Source organism: Herpailurus yagouaroundi, unplaced genomic scaffold, assembly GCF_014898765.1.
Source record: "Herpailurus yagouaroundi ecotype Mexico unplaced genomic scaffold, PumYag 29, whole genome shotgun sequence".
Taxonomy (NCBI): Eukaryota; Metazoa; Chordata; class Mammalia; order Carnivora; family Felidae; genus Herpailurus; species Herpailurus yagouaroundi.
In genome coordinates, this window is record NW_024412377.1 from 41,701,563 (window position 1) to 41,724,814 (window position 23,252).

The window sequence follows — 23,252 nt, forward strand, 5'->3', positions numbered from 1 at the left end:
TATATATATATATATATATATATATATATATATATACACCATATCTTCTTTATCCATTCATCCATTGATGGACATTTGGGCTCTTTCCATACTTTGGCTATTGTTGATAGTGCTGCTATAAACATGGGGGTGCATGTGTCCCTTTGAAACAGCACACCTGTATCCCTTGGATAAATGCCTAGTAGTGCAATTGTTGGGTCATAGGGTAGTTCCCTTTTTAGTTTTTTGAGGAACCTCCATACTGTTTTCCAGAGTGGCTGCACCAGTGTGCATTCCCAACCATCCATATATTTTCTGAACGAAAGTATCTTTATAAACTTTTTGCTCCATTTAATTAGGTTATTTACCTTCTTATCACTGAGTTATAAAGGTTGTGTTTTTTTTTTTTATGTTCTGGATACAAGTATCAGATACATGGTTTTCATGTATTATTTCCAAGTCTGCAGTTTCTTTTTCTTTCTCTTGTTAGGTTTAGTGATAGCAAGGCTATCAGCAAAGAGATCAGTAGGATAAGGGGGAATGAGCTTTGCATACGCATGAGAGAGCAGAAACCAGTCGTTACATACCAGAGAAGTCAGTGATCATGGGGCTAAAATTGATAGATCTGGTAGGGCTAGGAGAGGGAGAGAAATGCAGAATAAAAACAGCGAGCAATAGGGAGCCATGAAGGGAACCTTGAGCCTGGGGATGGCAAAACAAAATTGGAAATTCTACCTTGGGGGGTAGCACAAGAAGGACAGGGAGAAGAAAAGGCAAAAGGCGGGGAGGCCAGCTTGAATGGCAATAGGGAACATAAAGCGTGAGACTGTGGACTGTGATCTGGGCAAATGAGAAGTGAAGGAATACAGTGAATCAAGTAAGGAAAGAGAAAGCATCTTGACGAATTGAATACGAAGGATAAAAGTAAGGAAGAGACAATCATTATAGAAAAGCGAATAGATAGAGGGATCTGAGAGATGATGTAGTTCTACTCCTCATTTTACCATGGAGAACCTAAGGCCCAAAGAGGAGCAGTGATTTTACCAAGGTCACGTAGCGAGTTAGCAGCAGAGTCAGAGGCCATCCAGATCACTGGCGGCGGACCTCGCTGCCACCATTACTTTAACCCTAACTGGGAATTCAGGGCTCTGAAGTCTCTAATCTGGAAGCATCTCCCTTCCAGAAACTTGCTGGACAAAAGCATCTGTGCTTACTTCTCCCCTCCTTGCTCTTACCCACCACCCCGACTTTAAGAAGCAAGTGTGGCCCTGCGTGCTTTCTTCCCCCCACCTACGTACTTTTTCCTTCTTTGACCTGACAGTCACAGCACCAGAAGTTTTTATGATGTAAGCCTACTCTGTCCTGGTTGGGGCAAGTATCAAATTAGAACTACAGCTAAATCTATCTCCACGGGCATATCTCCAATCCTAATGTTGACGAAGAGGGGAAAAAAGAAGTTGCACGATGCTATCATCTTGTTTAAGTATCAAAATCTGCAGAAGAAATTCTTTGCAATGATTACGGGTACATGGACATGTACTGAAAGCACGAAACCGCTGAATTAATGAAAGTAATTAACTTTAGGGAGAGAGAGGAGGAGGGAAATGAGACTAGGAGAGAACTACCAGGGGACCCTACTTGTGTCTGCAACGTTTTTTTTTTTTAAGTAAGAGAATAAAATAAAGATATTCTGAAGCTAATATGGTATAATGTTCAAAACATGCTAAAGCTAGACGGTTGGTTTATTGTTCTGATATTCTCTATTATGAGTAAGTTCGAAATGCCTCACAAGCTTTTTAAAGTTCAAATACGAAGCATCATTTACTATTGGCAGCATTCTCCCTCAATTTCCTATTATTATACTCATGATTCACGTCTACCAAAAATGTTGAAAGTTAAAACCACCAATGATCAACGTAGGCAAATGTTCTCTCTCACATCCTCCGTTTCAGAGTGTAAGGCTGCCAAATTTCTTCAAGAATGTGTTGAAGATAAGGGGGCAGTGCTAGAAGCTTTTAGATTGATGAACTTTGACACGACTTGCTCCGGGCTCCTAAGGGAGCAACTATAATTTATTAAACTGTGGCAAGAATACCCAAGGGTCCAGGAAGTCAGACAAGACGGCAATTGACCGGAACCAGCATGTGCAATCGGGAGATCTTTGTGAGGCAATGAGAAACGTCACAGGGAACAGACGCTACAGGCAGAGCCCATGTGTGAGAATACATATCACCTGGGGTCGCCAGAGCCAACACTCCTCACTGTGTGACACCCCAGCAAGCCGGTGAGGCATCGGTCCAGAGCTCGGTGCTACCAAGAGCCTTCTCCTTTCCTGCCTCCCTCACCCTGAGGACTGTTGGCCTTTGCTCTTTGCTCCCCCTTAAACAGCTGTAATGGCAGAAGCAGCCAGAAACAGGGCCACTGTGGAGCCAGGAGTTAGGGACAAGGGTTGTGGGAATAGTCTTTTCTAGCGAACAAGAAAACAGCCCACAATTACTGAGGGGTTATCAGAACCCAGCCCCTGTACTTAACCCATGAGATGAGTTACCTGATTTAATCCTCACCAAAAATTCCGTATGACAGATAGTACCGTTAGATCCAGGTTACAGATGGGAAACCAAGGTTTGAAGAGTGCAAGAGACTTGCCCAAAGTCACAGAACTACAGAGTCGCTCCAGGATGTGTTGCATACTTTGTTCCATGTCTCCGGGATAAATGGGGGGCCAAAAAGGTGATGTTTATATCAACAGTCCTCAGACCTACAACAGCCATATCATCCTCCCTAGGGAAAGTCCCCGACAAGCACAGAAAACAGTTTGGAAAATAGCACGAAAAGCCTCAATAAAGTACATAGCAGGTTGACTCTTGGCGAACTAGTGGATTCAGGATCCCAACCACTTACTGATGCCACAATTCCGGTGAAACAATAGAATAACTGGTCAATAAGGTCCTAAGAACTCTGAGGATGCTTTCTTCAGTGTCGGTTGGTTTGGGGCCACAGAACTCTTGTACCTGAAATCTTGGGCTGAGGACAGGGTGTCAGACAGAGGCAGAGCTGCTCCACCTGAACCTGAGGGTCGGAGAGCAGGAGCAGAGCTCCCTAGGGCTCCTTTGCAGGCCGAGCCTACAACGCCTCATCTTATAGATGAGCAAACAAAGACCTAGAGAGAGAGCTTGGTACGTTAGGGTCATAGAAATGTAATTAATATGTGCTTAATTTCTTGTGCTTAATTAACCGTGTGCCAGGTCGGTTTAAGTGTTTCACATGTAGGCTTAATCCCTACCACAGCTCTCTGGGGAATGCATAATTATATCATAAACCTATAGACAAGGAAACTGAAACAGAGAGATTGAGTAAATTGCTAAGGCAAGTCAAAGAACCAAGATCAAACCCGGACGCTTTGGCCTCAAAGACCAGGCGATTAACCATGATGATGCCTGCCCCCAGTTAAAGGTAGGCTGAGTCAGCTCTGGATCACTGGCTTGCGGACCAGTGATCCTTCCTGTGCCCCCACACTCCGTTCACTGTCTGTTCCCATGGGGTACAATGGCAGCAGAACTTAGGGGAAGGATCCGAACAGTTTATAAACCTTAGAAGTCTGGAGAAACAAAATGTTTTCACAGCTAAAGATCATATCTTTTGTGCTACGGGCATCATTTGGGAATTTGTTTGCCTTGGCTCGGGGTCCTCCTGGGCTCCCCTTCCAAGGAATCACGTGGTACTTCTGGAAGACATGGAATCCTAACAAGGGTTAGGAATGATTCCTTGGCATGGTGCTCTCTTATTTCCCAAGTAAGTCCTCCCTGACTCTGCCAGCTTCCCTCAAAGGTGCCACACATCCTGATAAATGCCATACCCCAGATGGCAGGGCCCCACCTTGGCCTTGCTCTGAAAAGAAGCAAGAAGCTTGCGTTGGGGTGACTTAACCACGCTGGTTGCCTGGGACTGTCCTGCTTTTAGCACTGACTGCATCCTGAGAAAGCCCTTGGGCCCAGGCAAACTGGGATGGTTGGTCACCTAATGTCAAGTCTCAGATGACTTGACAATTTCACAGAGCAACAACTCTCCATGGTCTCAAGATGTACCAAGAAAGGGGGGGGGGGGGGGGGAGAAAGAAAGAGGGAAAGAAAGAAAGAAAGAAAGAAAGAAAGAAAGAAAGAGAATGGGAAAGAGAGAAAGAAAGAAAGAAAAGAAAGAAAGAGAGAGAGAGAAAGAAAAAGAAAGAAAGAAATCAGGGGCACCTGGGTGGCTCAGTCGGTTAAGTGTTTGACTCTTGATTTCTCTTCAGATCATGAGCTCGAGTTTGTGAATTTGAGCCCCACGTTGGGCTCTGCCATGACAGTGCAGAGCCTGCTTGGAATTCTCAATCTCTCTCTCTCTCTCTCTCTCTCTCTCTCTGCCCCTCCCCCCAGTTCTCTCTCTCTCTCTCAAAGTAAATAAACAAACTTTAAAAAAATATATCACTCTGTAATAGGTAGGAGGCAGGAAATTGCCTGTTTTTCTCAGGTAACAGCGACCCTGATGAAAATAGGGTTGTGGGACGGAGGCCAAATTTGTGACCACGCATGGGCCCCAGAGACTCGCTGCCTGAGGTTTCTTCCTGACCTAGGGAATCCTGGGAAGAAAGGACGGAAGGGGTTAGTCACACCCTGCAAGCGGCAGCCAAGAGCAGCTCTGGCTCCCCACAGAGCGAGCTCAAAGCCTCTCCCTTCAGGAAAAGTAGAAGCTTCCCAGGCTCAACTCCCTTCTCACAAAACCCGAACGGCAAATACCGAATGAGGGACGGAGGAGAGGGAGCCAGAAAGCACGGCCATCTCCCCGTCTTGGGAAAAGCAGCTTCCCCAACCCAGCAGATCCCTGAGCCTTCACTGGACCAACCACCTCAGCCAAGCCACGGGCCCGGGCCCCCCAGGAGACTCACCTGGGCCCCAGGACAGACTCGGCTCCCCAGGAATACAGAAGCAGCCACCCATGTGTGCATCATCCTCCCCAGGCCAAGGCCCCTGGGAACACCAGCCAGAAGAGCTGGGAGGGGACAGCCTCCCAACGGTGTCCCTCCTCCCGCCTCCTCCCTGGCACACGAAGGACCAAACCCCAGTTCAGTGCACAAAGCAGCCTTTGATATCCAGCTGCAGCAGGAGGCCCAGGGAGGGTGGGAGGGGCAGCCCAGCCCTCAGGACCCATAGTCCTTGCTCTGTCAGGCCTCTGACCAGGGAGCAGAGCTCCTCCCTGCCTCTCTGCAGATTGCTCCATGCCTAGCAGGCTCTGGCACATTCCTCACATTCTAGGATTGAGATACACAGTTTGGTTCCTGTGGGGGCGGCCGGGGTGGGGGAGGAGGGCAGGGAGCATCCCAGGAATCAAGGCTGCTGTGCTTGTTTTCCCCCTGACTGCCTTGGCCCTCACGGACTTGCCTGCCAATGAGCAAGTGATCCCCACCCGGCCTCTCTCTGCAAACACCTCCCTGAGCGATCTGGGCGACACCGGAGCTGTGGGCGCAGCGTCTCACCTCGGCCCCAGCAGCATCAGGGAGCCAACCCCTCATCGGGGGGCAGGGGGGTGCGTGCAGAACCCCAGTCCCAGCTCCTAAAGTCAGGAGGAATCTGGGAAATCGCCTGATGGAGCCCAGCACCTTACAGACGAGAGGACAGAGGACCAGGTATGGTAAGGTTACAGGTATGCACAAAAACCTGCTCCCACCAGACCAGCCTCTTTTCCTTTGGGGACAAAGCAGAGTTTGCAGCCGATACAGAATCAGATACAATACAGAAAACCTTCCATGACATCTTCCCAAGGAGGCCGAAAAACTATGGTTCAATGTCAACAAGATCGGCAGAGGCACGACTGACCTAACATCCAAGCCCAAGGCTCGCTAATTACTTACTATTTTCTTAATGCCTCACACAAAGTTCAGTGGTGAGTGACCATAAGAGGGAGGAGGTGCGGCCGAGAGGAGGCAGCATCCCAACCACTGGTGTGCGGGCTCCGAGTAGGCCGAGCGGGAGGTCAGCCTCACGAGCATTTTAAGGAGGGAGGTGGCCTGGCTGTGTTTATATCCTGGGAGGGGCACGGGGGTGACAGTGTGCAGGCTAGCCCGGGGGTCAGTCTCACTGGTGTGGTCACGAGTTTCTACTGGACACACCAGCTCAGCCCCAGGTGGCAGGGTCAGGCTTCGGTTTCAATGCTGACTCGTCTTGACTCATAGTCAACTGACTTTGCCACGGACCAGCCACTCACCATATATTACCTCATTTAAATCCCGTAGCAGCCCCATAACGTAGGCACTACCAGCTCTCTTCCGTAAGTGAGGAAACTCATAAAGAGGGGTAGATAACTTGTCCAAAGCCCCACCATCTATGAATGTCAGATTCAGGACTGGAGCCAGGTCTAATCGCTTCCACAGCTAAGGAGCTTCATTTCTCCAATACACGAGCTCCTTCCACAACTACAATGAAAAATGATTAGATGATCTGATAGGGAACCCTCAGAGCTTTCTGGCCACGATAGAAGGCCCAAGAGAAGAGGGCTGAGGCGGGGGCAGGGAGGCCGGAGGGACAGGGTCTCTCGGATCACAGTGCTACCGTGGGGCATGTTGTCTCTGTGCACATCTGTGTAAAGTATCCACTTCCCATAATGTCCCATGCCTTCTCCTTCATCAAAGCAGTGTTTTAGCGTTTTAGCAGTGTTCTCTTGGGCCTAAGATAAAAGAACAAGAGTTTCTTTAGAAAGTTGTCACTCAAGGGGTACCTGGGTGGCTCAGTCAGTTAAGCGTCTGACTTCAGCTCAGGTCGTGATCTCACGGTTTCTGAGTTTGAGCCCCGCATCGGGTTTTGTGCTGACAGCTCGGAGCCTGAAGCCTGCTTTGGATTCTGTGTCTCCCTCTCTCTGTTCCTCCCCTACTCGCACTCTGTCTCTCTCTCTCTCTCTCAGAAATAAAGATTTAAAAAAAAAAATTAAGAAAAAAAGAAAGTCGTCACTCAAACTTTGGGAGGTACATGAGAATCAGACAGTGAAAAGAAACCATGGTTTAACTTGCACATGACGACAAATGCTCAGACTTATCATTTCTCCTCGACTTGCCTACATGCCATTCTTACACAAGTGCAACAACAGTGATCAGAAATTGTAAATGACCAAGACTAACCAAAGGAAGCCCATCTGTCCCAGATGACACCCTGTGGCAGGTAGCTGAGACACACATTTTGGCAAGTCCATTCTGGAAAAAGTCATTGCTTCTCTTGAGATGCAAGAAACTAGTGGTCTTCTGTGTCTGGGTAACTCAAATGAATGAACCTGAACAAAGGGCTTTCCAGACAGAGAAAGCAGCAGGTGCAAAGGCCCTGAGGCTGGAACATAGGTGGCAAGTGAAAGGAAAAGCATGTGTGGTCGGAGTCCATGAGGCAGGGCAGGGTGTAGAGATGAGGTTAGAGAAAGCAGCTGGAGGCCAGATTGCACAGGACCTTGAAGGCCATCAAAGGACTTAAGCTTCTCCTGCGAGTGACATGGGAGACAATGGAGGATACTAAACAGAGGAGTCTCATGATGGACTTCTGCTTTTAAAGGGTCACCCTGGCTTCTCCTTGAAAAACAGGCTAGAGCTGGGATTCCAGGTATGCAGCAATTATAACATCCAGGAGAGAGATAATGATGGCTTGAACCAGAGTGACAGGGTAAGAGAAGCTTAGGAATTAGACACGTATTTCAGAGTGAAGAGTATATTAACCAAGGTTCTCCGGAGAAGCAGAATCAATAAGGTATAAATATATCTGTGGTGCGAGAAAAGTCACTGCCCCATCTAAGAAGCCCCTGCTAGGCTCCAGGCAACAAAGAGTGAGGTGCCATGTTCCTCTGGCGTATGGCCAGACATTCTGATTTGTCATGGAAACCAGACATTGAGATTGTCAGGTGAAGTTCCCAAACTTTTTAATGGTCACAAACTAGGCTTGCTTCAGCAGCCCATGTACTAAAATTGGAAGGATACAGAGATTGGCATGGCCCCTATGCAAGGCTGACACACAAATTCGCGTGCTTTGAGGATTGCGTGGGATTGTTGAATCATTATGTTGTTCACTGGAAACTGATATAACACTGTAAGTATTAAAAAAAATTAGTGTTCCCAAACCAAGTCAGAAAATCTTCCAAAGCACCGTGCATAGGCCAGTACTTTGGAGCAGACCAACATGGCTGCCAGCCAAATCCAACCCACGAGCAGCCAGTTGGACCCTTCTGAGGTAAAACTGAATTTGTTTCCCTCGGGAAACTTACGATCTAGTTGGGATAATAAGATATGCACTTGGGAACTATATAATTCAAGAGAAAAACCAAAAGACTGTGTCACGGGTGGTATTCTGCCCCCTCCAAAAAATGATATACTGCAGACTTAACCCCCCAGTGCCTCAGAATGTGGTTTGATTTCAAATTAGGATTGTTGTAGATATAATGATTTAAGTCGAGTTCATTCTGGAGTAGGGTCGGCCCCTAAGCCAATATGACTGGTGTCCTTATAAAAAGAACACCCTGTGAAGACATCACAAGCAGAAGCATCTGCAACAATGAGCGGAGTAGAGTTACGCATCCACAAGCCCAGGACCGCCCGGGATTTGCCAACAAACCACCAGAGGCCAGAAAGAGGCAAGGGACGATTCTCCCTGCAGGCTTCAGAGGGGGCATAGCCACGCAGACCCCTTGATTTGGGACTTCCAGCCCTCAGAACTATGAGACAATAACATCTCTGTTGTGTTAAGCCACCCAGTGTGGGCAGCTTGTTAGGACAGCCTCCACTCCGGTGTGTTCATACCTCTCAGAGGTCAGTTTGGGCATTCGCTTTGTGGTCAGAAGACCAAAGTTCGAATCCTGGCTCTGCCATTTTCAAGTTGTATATTGTTTGGCACAGTCCCTCCTTTCTAAATAACAACGATAGTAATAGTTACGTAGAGATCACAAAAAAGTTTTCCCTCATAAAACGGTTGTGAGGACTTAAAATGGGGTTTATAGGTGTTGGTTGTTTACTTGTGCAAATCTTGCACGTGCACGTGTGTGTGCGTGATCACGGTTACGCTAGTGTTTGGCATGTTTTCCGTGCGTCTAGACTCTGAGGAGGAAGGGGCATCGTTGGTGAGTAGAATGTGCCTATCAGCCGTGATAGAGACAAAATCTCAGAGTTCCAATCAGAAAGTCTACAAGGAAATGCATCCAAGTGAAACTAGGTCTTGCTGTCTTCAGATCATCGGGAAGATTCCTTTCATTACTTCAGACAAAGGCATCCAGCCTAGTCACCCTAGCTGTATTTCTCTCCTTACTTCTTGACTTGCCGACATTTTTGATAGACACGAATTTTGCAAGCAGTTTACTTAAGAAAGAAGAATGAAATCCCATGGTCAACCGTTTTCGTCATTATGATATTTGGCCTTTGTGATCTAGCGAATCTGTTGCAAGCAAAAGGAGGGGCACCTGGGTGACTGGGTCGGTTAAGCACCCGACTCTTGATTTTGACTCAGGGCATGATTTCACAGTCGTGAGATCAAGCCCCAGTCAGGCTCCAAGCTGAGTGTGGAGCCTGCTTGAGATTCTCTCTCCTTCTCTCTCTGCCCCTCCCCCGCTTATGCTTGAGCACACGCACATGTGTGCATGTGCTCTCTCTGTGTCAAGAAAAAAATTAAAATAAAAGAAAGGAAATGTGTGTCTCTTTCCTTTTCTAGGTGTTTTGTTTTGGGTTTGGGGTTTTGTTCTAGAGAGGGTGTGTGCATGCATGAGCAGAGGAGAGGCAGAGAGAGAGAGAGAGAGAGAGAGAGAGAGAGTGCCAAGCAGGCTCCATGCTGTCAGTGTAGAGCCCGATGTGGGGCTTGATCCCACAAATGGTGAGATCATGACCTGAGCTGAAATCAAGAGCCAGACCCTTAATGGACTGAGCCAACCAGGTACCCATCTAGGTGTTTTCATTGATAAATTTCATTGGGTGACCTTGGAAAAGTCAGCCATTTTCCCTTTGGTGCTTTCCATGCGTTCCTTATGTAATGTTGCTTTGGGTCCCCACCCATTCGGGTCTTGTTCCCGTGATGACTTTGTTCAAGTTCCTTTGGAAGTGGAGTCCCCAGATCTCCAGCCAGCTGTCTAGGACAGCTCCATATTCTGTACACAGCTCTGAGGCCCTGTCCCCTCCTTTGTTTCATGTATTGTACTTCTGTTAATAGAACCCAAGCTTACATCAGCCAAAAGGAGTCATAAGGGTAGTTCATATTCTATCCATTTAGAGAGATTTATCAAAATTCCGATGCCTAGATCTTACCCAGCCCTAGTGAATCAGAATCTCTGACTAGACCCATTCCAGGTAATTCTGATGTGCATTCAGATGTCAGCAAATAATTCTCCAGGGGTTTCTTTTGCAGGGATAAGGGACAGGCCCAGGTGTAGATTTCAGGGATCTAAATGTCCCCTCAGGTCTCCTCTTCATCTCTGATATACACCAAAGTGAATTAAAAGCCTTAACCACAAGGGGGCAGCACATGCAGGAAGTCTAGCTCTTCCAATGAAAAGACTGCGAGAGGGTCCCTTTCATCTGCAAGCTTCAGCATCTATAAATACCCAAAAAAAAAAAAAAAAGACTTACAGTTGTTCAGGGGTTCCCTATTGATTAAATCCTCAATCTTAATAACACAGGAGTTGGACGCGCCATTTTATAAGCAACGAAAGGGTTGTGTGAGTGAAGTCAGGTGACTTCTCCAAAGTCTTGCAGCTAGCAATTGATAGAGATGGCTTTTCTCAAACATTCCAGCCAGCAGCAGCACATACTGGAGGCTTCACCACTTAAGACAGCCGGGAGGATATAAACCAGACACGTATGCACAGCATCCCAACCCCCAACCCCTCCCTCAAGCAACATCTGTGCAGTAATAAAGATCAGAATTATCTTAACCTCCACAGAACCACATATGCCCAGAGGTTGAGCAAACAAGCAAAACAAATTTATCATAGGTGCACTTCACTTAAAAGGTTTCAACAATACGTGAACATCCAGGGAAAGCAGGAAAGGAAACCATTTACATACAATGGACCAGGGCTTCTCAAACTGGAATATGGACATTAACGATCTGGCATCTGGGAAGAATAACGCCCCCCAAAGATGTCTTAGTCCCCAGAACCTGTGACTCTGTTACCTTACGTGGCTAGAGGGACTTGGTGGATAGGTTTAAGTTAAGGAATTTGAGAAAGGGACGTTGTTTGGGTTGACCAGATGTAATCACAAGGGAAGTAGGAAGGTCAGACTCAGAAGAAGATGTGACGAGAAACCCAGAAGCCAGAGGTCAGAATCAGAGAAAGCAATTTAAAGATACTGCTACCATGCTGGTTGTAGATGGAAGATGGGGCCATGAGACGGGGAATGTGGGAAGCCAAAAGACATGGGACGGATTCTCCCCTAGAACTTCCAAGAGGAACACGGCTCTGATTTTAGCCCGGGGAGACCGGCTTCAGACTTCCGACCTCCAGAACTCTGAGACTAGAAAGCTGTGTTATTTGAAGCCCCTAAGTTCGTCATTTGTTACAGCAGCCAGAGGAAACGAAAACACCTGGGAACTGGCAAGATGCAGGTCCTGATCCTGGGTCCACGAAGGGGTGAGAAGTTCCAGTGGGGCTTGCCTGTGGTGCCTGTGTGCTGCTCTTTGGACCGCACTTGGAGAGTCAAGGCCGTCAGAACTCCCCCGCGGCTGGTCCTTCCAAGTCTGGAGACTTCACTTAGCACGGGATGGGAGCACGACCCCACGGACCCCTCAGTTCCTCACCTCTGACTCCCCAGGCGTCTGCCCACCTATTCCTTTTCTTCCTATTTCTGCCCCCTGTTTATTTACTTTGGAGACTGTAGTCCTAAATCGGAGTGTTCACGTTCCTGCTGCCCCCTTCCCACCGTGCAACACGGTGCCTGGCATGGGGTAGGCACTCTTAAGTGAATGAGTGAATGAATGAATGAACGGATGAACTAAAAAATCACGGAAACTCTTAGTTGTTTTCCAAACAGCTGCCTGACCGAATCTCTCGCAACTTGTATTTGCACAACTGAGTTTGTTTTAAGCTACGTAATCCAAACGTAGCTTGGACTGAACCCAGGAGCTTAATTTTCTCAGGCTGGGCTCTATGTTCTAAGCAGATGAAACCAATCTGCACATCGATTTTTCCTCCCCCAATCTGAAAAGCCTGCTGCAGCAGGTCAGTGCCCAAGAGGCAGACTCTGAGAAGAAGATTCGCAGGCAGGAAGCGTATGGCGTTCTGCTCACAGGATCCCTGTGGGTGGGGGTGTGGAAAAAAAGGACCAGGCAGAGGATGGAGTGGCCTGCGAAGCACACGCAACAGAGTCCTCGGCGGGTTCCTACAGGGAGCTCGGGAGTAGGCAGGCCCTGCAGAGTCTTCCTGGGACAAGGGTACCTGATAATGACTAGTCACTGGACCGGCTACATCCTCGTAATGGCCAGTCATTGAGGGCAGGCTGACCCGGGGCGTGGGGAGGGAGGGTATGAACTGGAGAAGGCACTCTTCCGTTCTAGGCAAGCTCCAGAGAGGGACTCAGCTGAGAGCTGTCAACCACGAAAGCCGCCAGCCACTGGGGGACGGAGTGGGCCAGTCGTGATAGGTGGGGATCGAGGCAGACTCCACAACATGCACCACGCATGCCTTCTGTTTCCTCAGTCACTGGGGGGAAAGCAGCGATTGAATCAAACTAAGCCCAGAATAGAGCTCTGCGTCACACCAATAGGACTAGAGAGGAGTAGACTAAAGACGCGGAAGGAAGAAGAACACTGATGTGGAAGAGTCCATAAGGGGGGGGGGGGCGCCTGGGTGGCTCAGTCAGTGAAGCAACCGACTTCGGCTCGGGTCCTGATCTCAGGGTTCATGGGTTCGAGCCAGGCTTTGTGCTGACAGCTCGGAGCCTGGAGCCTGCTTCCAATTCTGCGTCTCCCTCTTCTCTGCCCCTCTCCCACCTGCACTCTGTCTCTCTCTCTCAAAAATAAATAAAACATTTAAGAGTTTAAAGAAAAAAAAAAAAAAGAGTCCAGAAGGAGAACTGGGATGGCCTTGAGAGTGTGCGCGGCGGCGTTTCTCTGAGGTGGGATGAGGGTGCGGAGGAATGAGCTGTGCATTTGGAGTAGCCCGTGAGTGAAGGCCACAGTATAACCGGGGAGGAGGAGAATAAAGGGGCCCACGGGGGTAGCACAGTGAGACGCTGATTGCCAAGGAATGAGAGGGCTGCCGGGCCCAGTGAGGGGCAGGCGGGGCGGCTGTTAAAAGTCTGCAGGGGCCCAGTCATGACAGTTTATGTCTCTCTTCCAGGAGCCTCGGGACAGAGCAGGGACAGCACACAAGAGTTCAGAGCCGGCAAAGCAGGGGTGTCAGGGGGCTGGTGAGATGGTCACTGAAATGGGCCACCTTGGAGTCAGGCTGGAGGAGGAGGCCGAGGGGGATGAAAGGAGATAAGAAATCCCCAAGTCCCGAGGTCATACGGAGAAAATCCAGCAGCTTGGGGCGATTTCAGGGAGCGGGAAAGTGAAAAGGCGGAGGCTGCAGCGGAGAATTTCAGAGATGGCGTTTATAGTGGTGGAGGGTGAAACAGAGCCCACGTAGAGGGTGGTGAGGAAAGTACTGATCCACAGGAAGGCCACCTATTCAGTTTGAAACGGTGTCATCACGGTGACAGTCCTATACATCTAGAAAAGTCGACACCACCTTCAAACCACTTTGCTCCTAACCAAAGCCCAGCGCCCTCCCTGAAGGCAACCACAGGCCCTTTGCAGTATCCCATGAACTTTGGCTCTACATCCTAGACATGTGTATATGCGATCCCATTTCTGTAAGGAAGATTATATACACACATATGATCCTATATAGGATCATATTATATACATTATCACATATACTCATTTGCTCACTGCTTCTCTCTCTGCCCGGGACTTAGCCCACGTTGTGAGAATGACATCTCTTGACCTGGCCTGTTGCACTTGACTTGTGACTGTAGCTTTGGGTTAAAAAGATTGGAACTCTCGGGGCACCTGGGTGGTTCAGTCGGTTAAGCATCCAACTTTGGCTCAGGTCATGATCTCACAGTCCGTGAGTTCGAGCCCCACATTGGGCTCTGTGCTGACAGCCCAGGGCCTGGAGCCGGCTTCGGATTCTGTGTCTCCCCCTCTCTCGGCCCCTCCCCCGCTCATGTTCTGTGTGTGTGTGTCTCTCTCTCTCCTTCAAAAATACATAAACGTTAAAAAGAAATTGTAACTCTTGTGGAAGAGACTTTGTGAGGACAGCCCTGGCAGCAGCCTGTGAAAGGTGAGGCCACAGCCATGGGTAAAGCCTGCCCCGAAAGGGTTCCTCTGTCCTCTCTCTAGAGGCAGAGCAAGTGAGTCCCATTGGCTGAGCCACGTGGATTTCTAACATTTTCCTGTTTCTAGGTGAGAGTTTTTAGTCTCGCTTCCTGGAATCGAAACAAAGTTCAAAACAAATTTCTAAACAAAGGGATCCTCCGCTTCCCCAGATCTCGATTCCATTCCCTGAGAGGAACGAGCCAAGGTACTTCTCCTCTGACGACTTTCCCAGCAGAGCCCCGTGGCTTCCTCCTGCACCTTCCTGGAAGCCACCAATTGTTGTGAACATCCTCATGGGTGTAGATTTTTATTTCTATTAACCCTTTTCTTCATGTCCTCATAATTATGCAGGGAGAAGAAGACTGTTTTCCCAATAGAAGTTATTCGAGACTTTTCGAAGGTCTAGAGTTCAATGGTCTCTCCTAAAAGCCAAGTCCATAGGCACCCAGCTGGGCAAGGTGAAAAGGATTCTCGACACATTCAAGCCTGATGCTGCCTCTGCTCAGCCTCTCAGCAGATGGTTCGAGGGCAGGGTTCATCCGCTATCAAGGGGGAAGGTCACTCCTACCTCCAGGGCTTGACAAAGCGGTTGCGAAGAGAAAATTAGAAAGATCCTTGGAAGCGTTTTGTTAATTGTGAGGTGCTGGGAAGCACAGAATGTGTTTCTTTAAACTGAGTCCACACAACTGGAGGGAGATTAATCGCAGCCTGGAATAAAGGGAAAGGAAACAGAAGCACGTCGCCTTCAAATGTGAAGTCACGCTGCTTTGAAAGCACTTGCATTCAGACCCTCACAAGACTGTGAAATGAAGAGGCAGGCTTAAATTCTTACTGCCTTTGCAAGAGAAGGCATGGAGACGGGGCAGGAAAGCCTGAAGCCTGTTCTCCTGGTCTTTATCTGAGTACTTCCCCGCAAGGAGATGGAAACAGGGACACAGGCCAGCCTCATTTAGCATCGTTGTAATTGGCCCAGAGGAAGGACCACACCCTGAAATCCTCATGGCAACAGAGCTCACCCCACATTCCCAGGCAGGGACACGCTGTCAGGAACAAACTGTGGGAAGGTCCAGCAGGCCTGCGTGAGAAGAGAGAGGATGGGCTTGTCGTATGGGTAGATGTAGGTGAATGATGAGAATGGCAGTGAAAGTGCATGGACCGCCTCATACGGACGCACTACACCTAGTATTTGACTCTACCATACCAAGCCGCTCCCAATGATGGGTTTATTTTCCTATCATTGTCTAGCCCCTAGACCTCAGCACCAAGGAAAAGCAAACAAGTGCTCAAACACCCCCCTTGTTGGTCCCAGGACACAAAGGACACTTCCATCCCTGCATTACACCCCAAGACCCAGGAAGAAACCCGGGCACGGCTCAGCCTGGACATGCACGGGCGTGTCCAGTAGGTGGCAGCAGCTAGCAGCCGTGCCCCCAGACCCGGACTCCCACCCAGTGCAGCCGCCCCGTGGGCCTGCACGGGGGACGTCGAACTCCCCTATTTCATTTTGCTCATCTTGGAATACAAGACTCTAGAAGAGGACCGGGATTCATGAACCAGTCGCAGGGGCTCAGGCAGGGGCCTTTGGCTCCTGACACTGGCAAAAAGATGGATCCTGAGGCCTGTCACTGTTTCGAGCCTGGGGCAGGATACACTGCCCTGCAGAGCCCCAGCCCTGGGTGCTGCCCCTGCCCTGCCTCTCTGTGCTCCACGCCCTGTTTGGGCTCTCCAGCCATGGGCATAGTCCGGGGTGTACGTGAGCTGGGGCTCCAGCTCTGCTCCTACCAGGCATTTGGGTCTGAGGGAGCTGCAGGACGGGGTGCTCGTGCCCTCCCATCCACCTCACTACCCTCTGCTCCTTCCTGCTTTGACCAGGGCCTACTAGTCCACTTGCCTTCAAAGCCAGAGTCTACAGCCCAGACTCAGAGGGGATGGCAGAAGGAGAGACGGCACCTGACGATACAGAACTGGAATGCCTTTTCACCCCCAGGTGATAAGTGAGGTTGGACGATTGGAGTACTTAAAGGCAAATGGGTGAAAAAAAAAAATGAAATGAAAAGTGTTTAAGTTGGAAACTATCCCCACTTTAAAGGGACATGATCTTATATGTCGAAAATCATGGGGAATCCAATTTTTAAAAACCATTAGACTAGAGGAGTTTAGCAAGGTTGCAGGATATAAGAACAATATATAAACATCAATTTTTTTCTCTGCATTAACGATGAACAGTCCAAAAATGAAATTAAGAAAACAATTCAATTTACAATAGCATCAAAAATAATAAAATACTTGGAAATATGTTCAACAAAAGAAGGGCAAAACCTATACTCTGGGAGCTACAAATCATCATTGAAATAAATTACAGATCTCAGTGAAGGAAAACATTTCATGTTCATGGATTTGGAAGATTTAATACTATTAAGATGGCAAGACTCCCCAGACTAATCTAGATATTCAGTGTAATCGCTATCAAAATCCCAGCAGCTTCTTTTCTAGAAACTGGCAAGCTGACACTAACATCCATATGGAAACTTAGGAACCCAGCATAGCCAAACGGTCTTGAAAACAAAGGGTAGGGGCGCCTGGGTGGCTCAGTCGGTTAAGCGGCCGACTTCACCTCAGGTCATGATCTCACGGTCCTTGAGTTCGAGCCCCGCGTCAGGCTCTGTGCTGACAGCTCAGAGCCTGGAGCCTGTTTTGGATTCTGTGTCTCCCTCTCTCTGACCCTCCCCCGTTCATGCTCTGTCTCTCTCTGTCTCAAAAATAAATAAACATTAAAAAAAATTAAAAAAAAAAAAGAAAACAAAGGGTAAAGTTGTCAATTTTACACTTCTTGATTTCAAAACTTACTATAAAGGAATGGTAATCAAACAGTGGAGTACTGATATAAGGATAGATCATTGCAATAGAATTGAGAGTCTGGAGATAAACCCATGTCAATTGATTCTCCACAAGGGGACCAAATCAATGGAGGAAAAAATAGTCTTTCAACAAATGGTGCTGGGAGAACTGCATGGCCACATGCAGAAGAATGAAGTTGGATCCTTACCTCGCACTATTACACAAATCAACTCACGGTAATGGAAATGTAGTATTGCCTTTAACTAATGAGGCTCTGATTCATTTTGGTAATGAGGCAGCTGGAGACCTTCTGAAGAAAGTGTCAAATTTTGGCCCTTAAAGCAACTGGGGGAGAAAGAGCCCACACTTTCCCTGCTGCCCTGTCTTGGGCATAATATATATAATATCCCTCAACTGGCTCTGGGCATCCTCTCTCAAATATCAGAATGCCCAAGTTGCTGCTGAGACTGTGCTGTGAGCTCCAGGGTAAGCTAAGGTGGTCACCAACCTCCCTGGCTGAGCAAAAATCATCACAGCCTTCTTTTACTGAGGGACCCCTCAACCACATTATATTCTCAAACCTCGGTAGAGTGAAGAGGCTGGGCAGGCCTGGCCTATTATTCTCCCTGCTTCCACAAAATATAAGACGACATGCTCTACATAGCCCTGGATTTTTTGTACCAACTGTATCAATCTACTATTTTCTAAGTCATCAACTCAGTTATAACCACAGCTTCAAATCCATGGGTAGGACTGGAACAACACTATTCGTACTTGAAAAAGACCCTATTGATCTTGGGGAGCGTGGGCCTTCAGAAGATACTAGGAACATCCAGTCAGCTGGCAAGCAGATGATATACCAATGTGAGTAGCCTAGAGAGAAACAGGCCCACTCCAATTTTCTGTCACTTTCCTAAACCTACAGAGACCATCTCACCCCGTCACTGAAAATGAATTCAGGCCCAAGGAGGGTGGGGGGGAGAGGGATGTCCGTGCAAGGCCTCAGCCCTGCCACTTTTGCACTTCCCCCTGGCATGTGGTAGGAGGCCATCAACCCTCATTCTTCATGGCTGAATCCTGGCTCATAATCTCATTTGATTCATAATACGATCATGCTCCCAAGTAAGTAGAGCCATCAGCAGCTCATCCGTGCAGAGCTGGCCTGAACAATTGCCGAGTAGGTGGAGTCGAGACGAAAAATGCCCCTCCTCATACCTGTTGCTCTTAAGAGACAAAGCAAAGCCCTTTCCTTAACCCCATCCTTTGTGAGACTACATCGTCCCCACTTCCATAGGAAGTGTCGAAGAGGTTACCATAAATGTAAAGGTTAAAGACGATCCATGAGATACAATTTCTTTACAGTTAGGCCATTTCAGCAAAAAGTCTAGGGGCAGGAGACACAATGTTGACGAACAATGAAGCAAGGCTGATGCTAGTCTGAAGGAAGCTTGTACAACTGTTACAACAAGCTCATTGTGAGTCATTAAGAAAAGCTAAGAATTGCTATGGGATGGGAAGTGGGGCTGGAGGAATGTCAGGGGGCTGGAGGAAAATAATCATAAACAATAGAGAACTTTATGCCCACCCTGGCAGGCATAAGCCAAGCTTGGCTAAAACTAACTTTGCTAGCCAAACTTGGCTCAAATTAACTTTCCTGCTGGTAGAATTAGCATAGAGGTAAAGAATCTTTCAAACCAGAAGTTCTTTTAGAAAATACCCAGTCTAGAGTGTATCTATATAGTTTTTAAAGCCTCATCTAGATTTTAAAAGGACATTATTTTTTTTTTAGTTCAAAATCTTTTATTTTTTCTTTTTTTTAAATTTTTTTTTTAACGTTTATTTATTTTTGAGACACAGAGAGACAGAACATGAACGGGGGAGGGTCAGAGAGAGGGAGACACAGAATCTGAAACAGGCTCCAGGCTCTGAGCTGTCAGCACAGAGCCCGACGCGGGGCTCGAACCCATGGACCGCAAAATCATGACCTGAGTCAAAGTCGGCCGCTTAACCGACTGAGCCACCCAGGCGCCCCCAGAATCATTGTTTTAAAAAGAAATGTAACTTGGAGCTCCATAATCAACAACAAAGAAAATCTTTATGAGTCTTATTTAGCCTCACAACAATCCGGTGAGGCAGCACTGCTATTGTTCCCTTTTTACAGATGAAGAAACTGAGGTACACAAGACTGAAGTACTTGCCAGGGTCACACAGCGAGGCTGCTGTTGTACAGCAGGGCACAAGAAGAGCTTCTTTGTTTAAAGCAGGGTAGAGGGCAAGGTTCAGAGCAAGGAAGGTGTCAGTATCCCGGCAAATGACCCTTCCCCACAGCTCACATGACCCTGTTTGAAAACGTCTGATAAGGGGCGCCTGGGTGGTGCAGTCGGTTAAGCGTCCGACTTCAGCCAGGTCACGATCTCGCGGTCCGTGAGTTCGAGCCCCGCGTCGGGCTCTGGGCTGATGGCTCAGAGCCTGGAGCCTGCTTCCGATTCTGTGTCTCCCTCTCTCTCTGCCCCTCCCCCGTTCATGCTCTGTCTCTCTCTGTCCCAAAAATAAATAAACGTTGGGAAAAAAAATTAAAAAAAAAAAGAAAACGTCTGATAAGAAAATCAGGAGACAGAGGTTGAAAATGGTGGCGGCTGGGTCCTGGGTTTCTGGGCTGCCAGGTCAGTCCGGGGCACAGCTGAGGACTTCCATGCCGAGTGGGGCCCACGACGCAGAGGGCTCAGCTCTCACATGGAAAGCCCTCACCTACTTTGTAGGGCTCCTTGGCCTGGGAGCAAGCACGCCGAACATCCTCCTGAAGTCACATCACAGAGGGCACGACCCACGTATGTCACCAAGCGCTTTCCCTGGGGAGATGGTAATCATACTCTATTCCGTAACTCTGGTGTGAATTCACCTCCCAGCAGCTGTGGAGATTAACAAAGAGAACCCAGACCGCTACCCAGTTGGGGACCACAGCACTGGTCTGGACCATGACTCTGCACGTGGACCAGAAAAATACATGAGACCCTAAGCTTACCTTCCTCACTTGTATCAAATGATGTCCAGGATACTGACCTTCCATCCCTTCGCTTATGGCAGGAGGTGGCTTAGATAAATAACCCACATTGGTCCATGGGGATGAAAGAAAGAAAGAAAACCAGAAGATAAACGGAATCACTAAAGGTTCAGGTAGAATAAAAATATGACAAAGATAATAAGGACAAATCCTTAGGATCCAGAAACAAGCACGGAAATCAAAGCCATGTGAATAAATGAGAGCAGGTGCCATGGCGACTCTGGGGTGAGGTGTCAGTGAAAACATGAGTCCTTGGAGCTGGGGCTGGCCTTCTAATTCCCCTTCCTCCTTACTAAAGATGACTTTGGGCCTAGGTCAAGCAGGGGAGCTGGAAAGGCGCTCCGTGCATATAGCTTGAAGTCTGAAAGTGTTGCTATTTCATCAAAAAGGAATTAGAAAACTTCCTTCCACCTTCCAAGGACCCCCTAAAGAAGCTGTGTGTCTATCTGAGGCCTTGTGTGGAAAAATCAAATACCCAGGCCTGCACTGTAGGAAGATACAGGATCTGAATTTACCCTGAGGTCTGTAGGAATCCCAATCAGGGGAGTTAGTGACAAAAACTAGCCCCTGGATGTTAATTCTCTAAGGAGATAACAGAAACAATCACAAAACTACTCTTTCACAGTGTAGGGTTAATGAGAAGCCTTTTTTTTTTTTTTAAATGTTAAAGAGTAGTTCAGAGTACTTTGCCCTTGAACAACATGGGTTTGAACTGTGCGGGTCCACTTACACACAGATTTTTTTTGGTAAATACAGGACAGTACTGTCCATGTATTTTCTCTTCCTTATGAGTTTCTTTTTTTTACTCAGTACGTTTAATGGGATGATTTCCACAAACTATACACAAAATTTCTAACCGTCACAATTCAGTAAAATACAAAAGATGACCTTAAAGATTATGGGAAGAAAAGGCAACACCAGTGGTGACACCTTCCCATCCTGGTGGGTCTAGGGGTGGGGAGGGGGTGATGGTTTCTTTTTAACCTGAGCCCCTTATTTCAATGTACAAAGGAATTACTCTGATTGATATTAAGTTGGATTGAAAAAGTGGACTAAAAAGCAAATCTACTCTATGTTGGTATGGAAATGGGAAAAAAGAATGAGTCTTTCAAAGTAGGATGGGAGACAGTTGGGGAAAGTTTCTGTGGTTCACACTGCTCCATTTTTACTGAAAGTAAAATCAAGGCAGCCCGGTACTTCTTTTCTTTAATCCCCTTTGCATATGCTTGCAAGGTTCGCCAGCTGTCCACGCGGTCATCTTCACTTTCCTCAAAGTTTCCTGCCACTCCCTTTCTCACTTGGCTTTTTCTCCAGCTTCTATCTTTTCTCCCCCTGTTACTTCCTTTCCTGCACCTCTCGCGCGTGCTCGCGCTCCTCTCTCTTGCCTTTCAATTTCCAGCTCAGCAAAGCCTGTGGCTGTCTGTTTATACTCTGTTTGTTTGAACAGCTCAGGATCCCCCTCCTCCACATTTGTAGGTTTCGTTTCTCCTTTAATTGCTTGTTTCACTCTCTCCCAGTGTGTCCTATGTATTCTTTTCCTGCTTGATTTATATCCAGGGTCCTCTTCCTTTGCTCCTGATGCAGGAGCAACTTGTAAGCTTCGTCCACAGCTTCAAAAGCCTTTTGTCGGGGCGCCTGGGTGGCGCAGTCGGTTAAGCGTCCGACTTCAGCCAGGTCACGATCTCGCGGTCCGGTCCGTGAGTTCGAGCCCCGCATCGGGCTCTGGGCTGATGGCTCAAAGCCTGGAGCCTGTTTCCGATTCTGTGTCTCCCTCTCTCTCTGCCCCTCCCCCGTTCATGCTCTGTCTCTCTCTGTCCCAAAAATAAATAAACGTTGATAAAAAAAAATTAAAAAAAAAAAAAAAGCCTTTTGTGCTATCAGCATCATCTTAATTTTTGTCAGGATGCACCAAAATGGATAACTGTCAAAATGTCTTTTTTATTCCTTCATCTGTCACTTCAGGATCGATCTGAAGAACCTCAAATGGGTTCAAATTGAAGCAGGAAGAAACAGGACAGGTCGATCTTTCAATCTGACTTTTGGATGTGAGAACTGAATCTGTCTTTTCTATTTGTTTCACCTCACTGGTGAAGGTCATAAATGCTTCCTCAATGCTCCCTCTGCCAGCTGAATCGCTGCTCATTCCTAGAGCCACCATTTCTCCTTCTTGATGATTGTCTTCATTACATTTTCTTTTCTCCCGCTTACTTTATTAGAAGAATACAGTACATAATACATAGAACATAGAAAATATGCATTAAGGCCTATTTATGTTCTCAGTAACAGTTCTGATTAACAGTTGGCGTTAGTAATTAATTCTGGGGGGAGTCAAAAGTTACACACAGATTTCCAACTGTGCTCGGGGTCAGCATTTCTAACCCCTGCATTGTTCAAGGGTCAACCGTAGATCACAGAGAGAGATACTCATCACACAAGGAAGTTAACTAATGAGAGAGAAACCCGGCAGCTGCAACCAGACAGTAAATCAGCATTGAAAGAATGGGAAATAATAGAGCTGGAAATGAAAGAATAGGCAAGTCAAAGTAATTTAAGAGATTTTTAAAATTAGGAACCATAATGAAGCAATAGAGTGTTATGGGAAAAGGTACAGACAGATTTGATAAATAACAAAATCGAAGCCCTGGAAACGAAACACAAAGGCACTGCGTAGAAGGACTCACTGGGTAAATTAAATAAAAGATTCAGCCCAGCAAAGGAAAAAATTAGTGAGCCCAAACACAGATCTGCAGAAATCACTCAGAATGTGGCAGGGAGAAACCAGAAAATGAAAGAATTAACCAAGCAAGATGGAAGATGGAAGGAGATGCCCGATGGAATCTGATAGAACTTGCACAGGAGAGGCTCAAAGAGATGGTATTCACAGGGAGAATGATGAGGAACATTCCAGAATGGAAGACATGAATCCTCAGATTGAAAATGCACACCAAGTTCTAAAGAAGGTAGATAAAAATAACAGGTTTTTTAAAAATATGATTTCTATTTCTTTGCAGGTTTTGTGTGTTCAGGTCTTT

The 23,252-nt window shown here is 47.4% G+C and overlaps 1 protein-coding gene and 1 non-coding gene across 4 annotated transcripts in view; one reads left to right on the plus strand and one right to left on the minus strand.

Annotated features, from left to right (window-relative positions):
* SH3TC2 (SH3 domain and tetratricopeptide repeats 2) overlaps positions 1 to 12,772 on the minus strand; it is a 57,354-nt gene extending 44,582 nt beyond the window's left edge. The window contains exon 1 of one of the 3 annotated variants that reach the window (XM_040497177.1): positions 11,544 to 12,772. Coding sequence is in view for 2 of the 3 variants with exons in the window: in XM_040497144.1 (XP_040353078.1) it covers positions 4,901 to 4,952 (52 nt within the window). In the remaining variant the exon portion in view is untranslated. Of the gene's footprint in view, positions 1 to 4,900; positions 5,093 to 11,543 lie in introns of those variants that run through there. The other 2 variants (XM_040497144.1, XM_040497155.1) reach the window with 2 other exon arrangements.
* LOC121016937 (U6 spliceosomal RNA) lies at positions 7,919 to 8,022 on the plus strand. Its single transcript, XR_005784541.1, has one exon. It is a non-coding gene; the product is annotated as a U6 spliceosomal RNA (small nuclear RNA).
* Positions 12,773 to 23,252: the final 10,480 nt, after the last annotated feature.